The 8,243-nt window shown below is 43.5% G+C and overlaps 1 protein-coding gene across 1 annotated transcript; it reads right to left on the reverse strand.

The window, feature by feature from the left end:
* Positions 1 to 13: 13 nt before the first annotated feature.
* Positions 14 to 5,420, reverse strand: wdr76 (WD repeat domain 76). Its single transcript, XM_011492840.3, has 15 exons — positions 5,245 to 5,420; positions 4,951 to 5,067; positions 4,782 to 4,862; positions 4,574 to 4,666; positions 3,321 to 3,376; positions 3,048 to 3,162; positions 2,866 to 2,967; positions 2,741 to 2,778; positions 2,483 to 2,636; positions 2,039 to 2,197; positions 1,803 to 1,918; positions 1,618 to 1,716; positions 1,380 to 1,532; positions 1,241 to 1,294; positions 14 to 1,146 (listed from the first exon to the last, which is right to left on the reverse strand). The coding sequence occupies exons 1-15, from the start codon at positions 5,281 to 5,283 to the stop codon at positions 891 to 893; spliced, it is 1,632 nt and encodes a 543-aa protein (XP_011491142.1). The 5' UTR covers positions 5,284 to 5,420; the 3' UTR covers positions 14 to 890.
* Between the last annotated feature and the right edge of the window lie 2,823 nt (positions 5,421 to 8,243).

The raw sequence follows: 8,243 nt of genomic DNA on the forward strand, positions 1-8,243 counted from the left end.
TAATGACACAAAGTACACAAAAAATATTTAATACAAAATCTATGCATTTGTTGATTCCAAAGTCAGTAAATTAAACAAAAAATAAAACATTTATTTTTACCGTTTACCATCATTAAAGACAATGTAATGAATAAACAAACAGAAATCTTGCAAGTGTTCATATCTTTTCATATGTCTGCATTTTCCAACTGTTAGTCCAAAATCTTTAACCTAAAGAAACACATCCTGACTCATAAAGCTGAGATGTGTAGAAGACATGTGGAAGGTTTGAGAAAAGAGGAAAAGAAGAGAAGATTTACGAAATGTCTTCAGCAATCGGATTTAAAAAAAAGAAAAGAAAAGGAAAACAAAGCAAAACAGTGACTTCAGTTAAAGGGAAAGCCACAGCAGGTGACTATGAACTACAGGGTCAAACTGCAGAAAATATTTCTATATTTCACATCTGTGCCAACAGATGAGTATAAGTCAAAACAGAGTCTGAACTCCTGGGAATGTGTATAAAGAAATGGGTGGAACTATGTTTTCCTGCTTTACTGTATGAACTGTTCACTGAGGATAGATCGCTCGCGTTGGAAATTCAGTTTAAAAAAAAACTCAAACCAGTTAGAGGTGGATTTACAAGAACAGAACCATGTTTTCAAAAATATAAATATATTTATGGATTCGATAGCAAAACTATATAAATAACTCCTGCATGTAAACCTAAATCTAGAATGGTTTCTGTAATCTGATTTAATGTAGACTTGTGTGTAATTTGGTAAACAAATGGACTCTTCACCCAACATTTTAAGTTGTGCCATAAAACATTCACATATTTTAAGACGCAAAATCCCTAGGAAAGAACAGAAAACACATCACAACTGTGAGATACATGTTTGCGTACGTTGTTTTTAACTGGCGAACACGTGCAGGCGACCTGATGCGTTCCCACCCAACACTGCGTTTCTTGTGGGGTGGAAGGCGGTGACGGACAGCACTGTGTTGAGGTTCTCACTGTCCATAAAGGAGTGAAGGAGCCGGCCACTCTCATGAAAGACCTGCACCCTCCGAGGTCTCATCATGCTCCCCACCACAAAGCAGTCCTCTTGCTTGGGGTCCCACACCGCCGAGAGTTTCGACAGCCAGCGGCCGGTTTGCATGTCATGTCTGTGAGAACGGCAGAGAAAGGAAGCAGCGCGGGACCATCGTCGTGTTAAATAAAGTAAGTCTACAAAATAAAAGAAGTGATGCATGAATGTACCTGATGGACGTGAGCAAAGGGGAGCTGCTGGTCATTGCAGAAGTGTCGTATATTCTGGTCATTTCAGAAGTAAAACTGTTAAACTCCAGGAAAACAACAAAACAATATCCATCCATCCATAACGGTCATTTTGCTTTACCTGATGTTGTTGTCCAAACAGGAAGTGAGAACTCTGTTGCCTGTACATGGAGAGAAATAAGCGCTGCTTACGCCTAAAGTGTGGCCTTGCAGCAGAGAAACGGCTTTGCTTTTGGTCTTCTTCAGACACCGGCTGTCATAAATATTGACTGCCCTGCAGACACAGCCAAATCATTAAAATTAACACCTTTAAAAAAGCTCCCTTCAGAATAAAAGCTTATCAAGTTGTTGGGTTCTACCTGCTCTCTGCAACAGCAAAGTAGTGCATCTGAAGAGGGTGAACACTAACACAGCGCAAAGTCTTTGTATCCAGTGTGTGGAGAGATTCATGGGAGTTCCTTCAGAAAAACAAATAGAAAAATAGTTGTAGGAACAAGTGACATCATTAAAAAGACACGTTGCTTTAACACGGTACAAGTTTTACCCTGGAGTACGCCGATCAACGATGGCGACTTCTCCATACCAGTCCCCAACCACAAGCGTAGAGCAGTCATGTGACATGAACGCAAATGTTTTCAGGCCATCTTCAATGTCATACACCTAAAAACAAATAAAAGAAAATAAAAACTTTTGGGATCTGCAGCAAAAACAAATCTCTCATCCAGAGACAAAATGCTCAGGACAAACAAGCAGGAAGAGTCATTTATTTCAGAGTCTCACCTCATCAAAGACAGCTTTCTCCACGTCCATGCAGCGCAGAGAGCCGTCATAGCTGAGGCTCAGCAGCTGTGTGGGGCGAGCTGTGGAGAACGCCATGCAGCCCACTGGACGGGTGTGTGGCTCAAAGAGCAGAACGCCGTCGTCTCCCCAGACTCCACCCTGACAAACAGTTGGAGTACCGACTGAGTTTTTAGTTCATTTTTCAAGCAGTAACTGAACTGTCATAATTCTCAATGTAACGTCAAATGGGAAAATGAAAATATAATACATATAAACGCATTTAAAAGCAACATGTTACATAAAATAAAAACATCTTCTGTTAAAGTGAACCTGTATACAGTGCTGGTCTTTCACTCACTGCTAACTTAATGCTGGGATGACACAAAAACCCTTCATTGTGATCTGTTGGTCACTTAAAATCCCACCGTCTGCTGCAAAACTCACCAAGTTCCAGAGTCCCACTTTGCCCCACTTGTCTCCCGCAGCCATCAGCAGGCTGCTGCTGCAGGGGTGAAAGGCTGCAGAGAATATGCGATCCTTCACTACTTTGACCACCTTTTCTTCAGTTATCTTCATGTCTTTCAGCTCAGAGGTGTACCTGCATCCAAAGGGTTTTATTCCTTTGTGTTTGTTTTCGTGCAAAAATGTGTAAAATGTTGTAATTATACACATAAAAACAAATATCATTAAAAAAGTTCTCACTCTTTCAATTCAAGCTTGAGCTTTCTTTGTTGCGGCTCCTGAAGAAATCAAGTGAATGATTTTTAAAGTAATTTTTACAACAAACAAAATAATCAAAACGCAGAGTAAAAGTAAATCAATAAAACCTCAGATAAGAGTTCAAGAAGTGGTGGCGGCAGCTTGTAATCCTCCGCCATGTTGATTGCTTCCATAGGCAAAGGACCAGATGGTTTCTTGGCCGGTGAAGACTTTGAAGAAGGAAAACAGCTCAGTTTAATGATCATCAGCCATCAAATGAACATCGACCATCAGGTTTGAAAGCTGTCACCTGATCATGGGGGAATGTTCCTGTGGGCTCAGGGGGAAGTGTCAACACCTCTGCTTCTTTCTTCTGGAGGCGCAGGGATTTGCGGGCGGGGAGTACGTCCTTCACACCCTGTGATCTGCAACCACATGTTGACAATACAAAAATATCACAAAGAAGAAATCATTAGAATCAATTCTCAAACATCACAGTCAAATACCTCACGGCTTTACCAACATCATCAGTGCTGGGCTCACCCTGCTCTTAAATAACGGTCAGAAAATACATCAGCTATACCTCAAACCCCTCTGAGATGGCTTCGGTCGAGTCAGCTGCTTCAACTCCTCAGTTGCCTTCAGACAGAGAAAACATTTCAAGAAAAACTAAAAACATTGTCACAAATTCATTCATTCATTTTCTTTTCCGTTTCTCCCTTTTGGGGTCACGGAGCCTATCCCAGCCACTTGTGGGCGAAGGCAGGGGACGCCCTGGACAGGTCGCCAGTCTGTCGCAGGGTAGAATGTCCACAATCACACACCCTCTCACACTCACACCTATGGACAATCTAGAGTTGCCAATTAACCTATGAAGCATGTTTTTGGACAGTGGGAGGAAGCCGGAGATCCCGGAGAGAACCCACACATGCACGGGGAGAACATGCAAATTGTTACAAATTACACACGGGAAAAGATTTAGATGTCTGGCCACAAGCTTCCTGCTCTGCTCCATTCTGATGCTTCCACTTGCAGACAAATAGATTCATGCACGTCTTTGTTTTCCTCCTCTCAGCTGGCATCTGGCTCAAACCTGTACAGCTGGATAGCTCCGATATTGCTCGCCATCTTTGTTGCACCGTAAATGTGAGGTTGGAGTTGTGAGGGGCTGTACGCTAGCAGGAGAAAGTAAACAAAGGTTTGATGGTAACTACAGGCAACAGGTCACACCCACAACTCAAACACGAATTGCTGATGAACTACTGCTGCTCTGTAGATACTATGTCCTATAGAGACTTTTTTTGGTGCCTAAAAACGGCATAATCATAATTAAAAGAGCGTTTAGAATGTTTTTAAAACGGATCAATAGATGATCTGAGCCAGTCACCTTGTAAGCCTGCCCCCACTTCCCATCATACCTTTGTTGACACTCTCCCATCCTCGTCCGAGCTGACATCTGGCTCAAAACTGTACGCCTGGATTGCTCTGATATTGCTCGCCCAGATGTCAGCTCGACGTGGAAAACAAAGACGTCCGTGGCTCTAGTCGTCTGCAAGTGGATGCATCAGAATGGAGCAGAGAAGGGAGCTTGTGCCCTGCCGTTGTAGGTTCTACATCACACAGACAAGCTTTTTCCCAACAGCAGCAATGTGAATAAAGAAATACTCAGAAATGCACATTTAAGCTTCGTTTTTCTTTATAAATACTCTCCGTCGTGAGAAAAATGCCACAAAAACACGTTAAAAACAGGATTTTGATCTGACAGGGTTTAACAGTTACATGGTTGGTTTGAAGTGTGTATAAGTGAGTCTTAGTGTGACAGCATGATGAACCCACCTGGAATAAGTTAATGGATGACAGAAAAGCCTGGTTCTGTCGGATGTTTTCAAGGCGCTCCAGTTCATAAGCAGACAGCTGTCCGTGTGATTTCTGTTAACACATGAAGACCTTACTAAAATCCTACAACATTTCTATTTTACGCTCTATAATAAGGAAGGAAAATGTTCACATCTTTGATTTTTGGACAGAGTTGTCGCACGTTTACCTGTTCCTCATCACTCTTTGTAACATCTTCCTCTACTTTTGGTTTCTTCGGCCTGAATTTATCTCCCTGGCTGTTTCTTTTCTATTAAATTAAAACAACAAGGACATGATGCAAATATATAACAGCAGGAAATGTGCTGGTTTGAATGCGTGTCTGCGGTCGCTCTTACAGTTTTCTTGAGGGGGGCTTCGGCCTTCAGGTTGGGGGAGTACCGAAGCCTCTTCGGAACCAGGACGCTTCGTGAAGATCGTCGGACTGTCGCCCCTAAACTCTCGGGAGTCACGTCCTGCCACACCACAGGTGTGTCCAGTTAGTCATTACTTTAAGCCCTCTTTCAAAACATGTCATAATTATTTAGATGCTTTTTTTGTTGTTGTAATGTAACATCTTGTTTGCTCACAGTCACACCGGCGTTTGTCATTTAACTTAAGTGAAGTGAAGAAAGTGAAACACACAAACATACCTTCACAGCCGCGTCACGTTTTGTTCGTTTTGTTGCCATTTATTCCCTCAGAACCAACAACTCGAGAATAAAATGAATCAAGGGAACGGACAAACTCGGTCGGAAAACTTGATTAAACGAGCTTTGGCGCCTCGAGGAAGAGATGTTTTGTAACAAGCTCCTCCTCACTGCGTTGCAAAAGAGAATTCTAGCAACTACATTGGTTTCTTCCAAATCTACGTCATCAATGAGAGGCCGCGCTCTAAAGCTTAACAACCAATGAACTTCTTAGAATTTAAATAGCCGCTCTCAGGTGCATAGATGTTGTTGAGACAATACTGCCACCTAGCGGTAAGGAGTGGGTAAGTGGTAATCAATAGTTAAAAAAACGACTTGTTGAACTATGAAGGGACGAAAAAAATGATTATTATTACTTTTACTATTATTATTATGATTACTATTATAACAATAATTATTATTATTATAAGTGATTTGGATCAAGTGTTTTATGTCAAACAACATCTCTTGGTCAATCGAAAAGATACCACATTTGTTTCTTTATTCTCTTTTTTCATAAAAACGTTAAAAATGCAATCCACTCAGATTGTAAGTTAAGTGGAAAACTGTTAAGTGGAAAGACTGATATTGGGGATTGCAATAATGTGCTTTATCTATGTAGATAACAGGTGAAAAATGTTTTGTGTTTCCCAATTATTAATAAAAATAAATATCAATATATAATGATTTTATAATATTATGAAGATTGTAGGGCTGCACGATATGAGGAAAACTCGCGATATGCGATATTGGTGATTAATATTGCGATAACGATATAATTCGCGGTATATAAACAAATAGCAAAACAACCAAAAACATAATTTCCGTGTTCACTGCAACAGTTTAAAAATTATACTCCAAATGACCCTCGTCGACGTAGGAGGCAAACATCAAACATAAAAGGGCTCATCTGATTGATTAACAATGTAAACGGGTCCTTCCGATTGGTTAAATGCATAAAGGGATTTATTTCATTTGTTCAATATTTCAAGCTGCCATGAGTTTGTTTTAGCAAATTTAAGGTAACCATTTATTGCGATTTTCGCCGTCTTTTGCGGTATGCATATTGCACAGCTAAATGCGCGATAACGATACATTTGCGGTATATTGTGCAGGCCTAGAAGATTGTAATTAAAACCGTAAAGATTCCCAGTAAGAAACCACTGAGTGGACAACATTTTCACGGATCAAACCTCAACATCACAAATATTCCATTTTGGGTGAGACTTACCATCCTGGACAAAAAATAAATTTAAAAAAATTGAAAAAGAAAATAAAAAAATATCCAGATCTGACTATTTTTTCAGTGCAAGGCAGTCTTAGTATTCAACTTTTTTATTGATAAAAAGAAGCGTCCCTATAATTTCAAATTTTAGCATGAGGCCATGGAGAAGGACTATCGGTTAGCCTCAGAGAAATTCTGGCAAACCATCCGGCGCCTCAGGAGGGGAAAGCAGTTCTCCACAGGCACCGCTTTCAGTGCAGGTGGGGGGCTGTTGACTTCGACTGGGGATATTGTCGGGCGGTGGAAGGAATACTTCGAGGATCTCCTCAACCCCACTGACACGCCTTCTTTTGAAGTCTGCCCTGAGTACCTCAAGTCTCTGGATGCTGTGGGAGTGTCTTGGCCAACACGTCTCTGCAGCATCGTGTGGCAGTCGGGAACTGTACCACTGGACTGGCAGACAGGGGTGGTGGTTCCGTTCTTTAAGAAGGGGGACCGGAGGGTGTGTTCCAACTACAGGGGAATTACACTCCTCAGCCTCCCTGGGAAAGTGTATGCCAGGGTACTGGAGAGGAGAGTCCGTCCTATAGTCGAACGTCAGATCCAGGAACAACAGTTAGGTTTCCGTCCTGGTCGTGGAACAGTGGACCAGCTCTACACCCTCTCTTGGTGCTGGAGGGATTGTGGGAGTTCGCTTTCCAGTCCATATGTGTTTTGTGGATTTGGAGAAGGCGTTCGACCGCGTCCCCTGTAGTATCCTGTGGAGGGTGCTCTGGAAGTATGGGGTCTGGGGAGCCTTACAGGGCTGTCTGGTCTCTGTATGCCCGGAGTAGGAGCTTGATTCGCATAGCCGGCAGTAAGTCAGACCTGTTCCCGGTCCACGTTGGACTCCGGCAGGGCTGCCATTTACTATCGGTTCTGTTCATAGGCCGGAGGGGGTCTGGTTTGGGGACCACAGGATTTCCTCTCTGCTTTTTGCAGATGATGTTGTCCTGTTGACTTCAGGGAGCCAGGACCTCCAGCATGCATTGGGGCGGTTTGCGCCCGAGTGTGAAGCGGCTGGGATGGGTCAGCACAGCTAAATCTGAGGCCATGGTTCTCGACCAGAGAAAGGTAGTTTGCCATCTCTCGGTGGGTGGATTATCCCTGCCCCAGGTGGAGGAGTTTAAATACCTTTGGGTCATGTTCACGAGTGAAGGAAGACCAGAACGTGAGATTGACAGGCGGATCGGAGCGGCGTCCGTAGTTATGCGGTTGCCGTAACGGTCCGTTGTGGTGAAGAGAAAGCTGAGCCAAAAAGCAAAGCTTTCACTTTACCGGTCGATCTTCGTTCCAATACTCACCTATGGTCATGAGCTATGGGTCATGACCGAAAGAACTAGGTCCCGAATACAAGAGACTGAAATGAGCTACCTCCGTAGGGTGGCTGGGCGCTCCCTTAGAGATAGAGTGAGAAGCTTAGTCACCCGCAGAGAGCTCGGAGTAGAACCGCTTCTCCTCCACATCGAAAGGAGCCAGCTGAGGTTGCTCGGGCATCTAGTCCGGATGCCTCCTGGACGCCTCCCTGGAGAGGTGTTCTAGGCATGTCCCACTGGGCGGAGGCCCCAGGGAAGACCCAGGACACGCTGGAGAGACTACGTCTCTCGGCTGGCCTGGGAACGCCTCAGGGTCCCCCCAGAGGAGCTGGAGGAAGTGGCTGGGGCGAGGGAAGTCTGGGCATCTCTGCTGAGACTGCTGC

The sequence above is a fragment of the Oryzias latipes genome, chromosome 3, assembly GCF_002234675.1.
Source record: "Oryzias latipes chromosome 3, ASM223467v1".
Classification (NCBI taxonomy): domain Eukaryota; kingdom Metazoa; phylum Chordata; class Actinopteri; order Beloniformes; family Adrianichthyidae; genus Oryzias; species Oryzias latipes.

Excerpts from the sequence above, each read along its gene's own strand:
- wdr76 (XM_011492840.3), bottom strand. The coding sequence starts at position 5,283 with ATGGCAACAAAACGAACAAAACGTGACGCGGCTGTGAAG. Across the intron at positions 1,533-1,617 it reads TTTGCTGTTGCAGAGAGCAG|GGCAGTCAATATTTATGACA; the intron begins GTAGAACCCAAC and ends CTGTGTCTGCAG. Across the intron at positions 1,295-1,379 it reads TGTTTGGACAACAACATCAG|AATATACGACACTTCTGCAA; the intron begins GTAAAGCAAAAT and ends TGAAATGACCAG.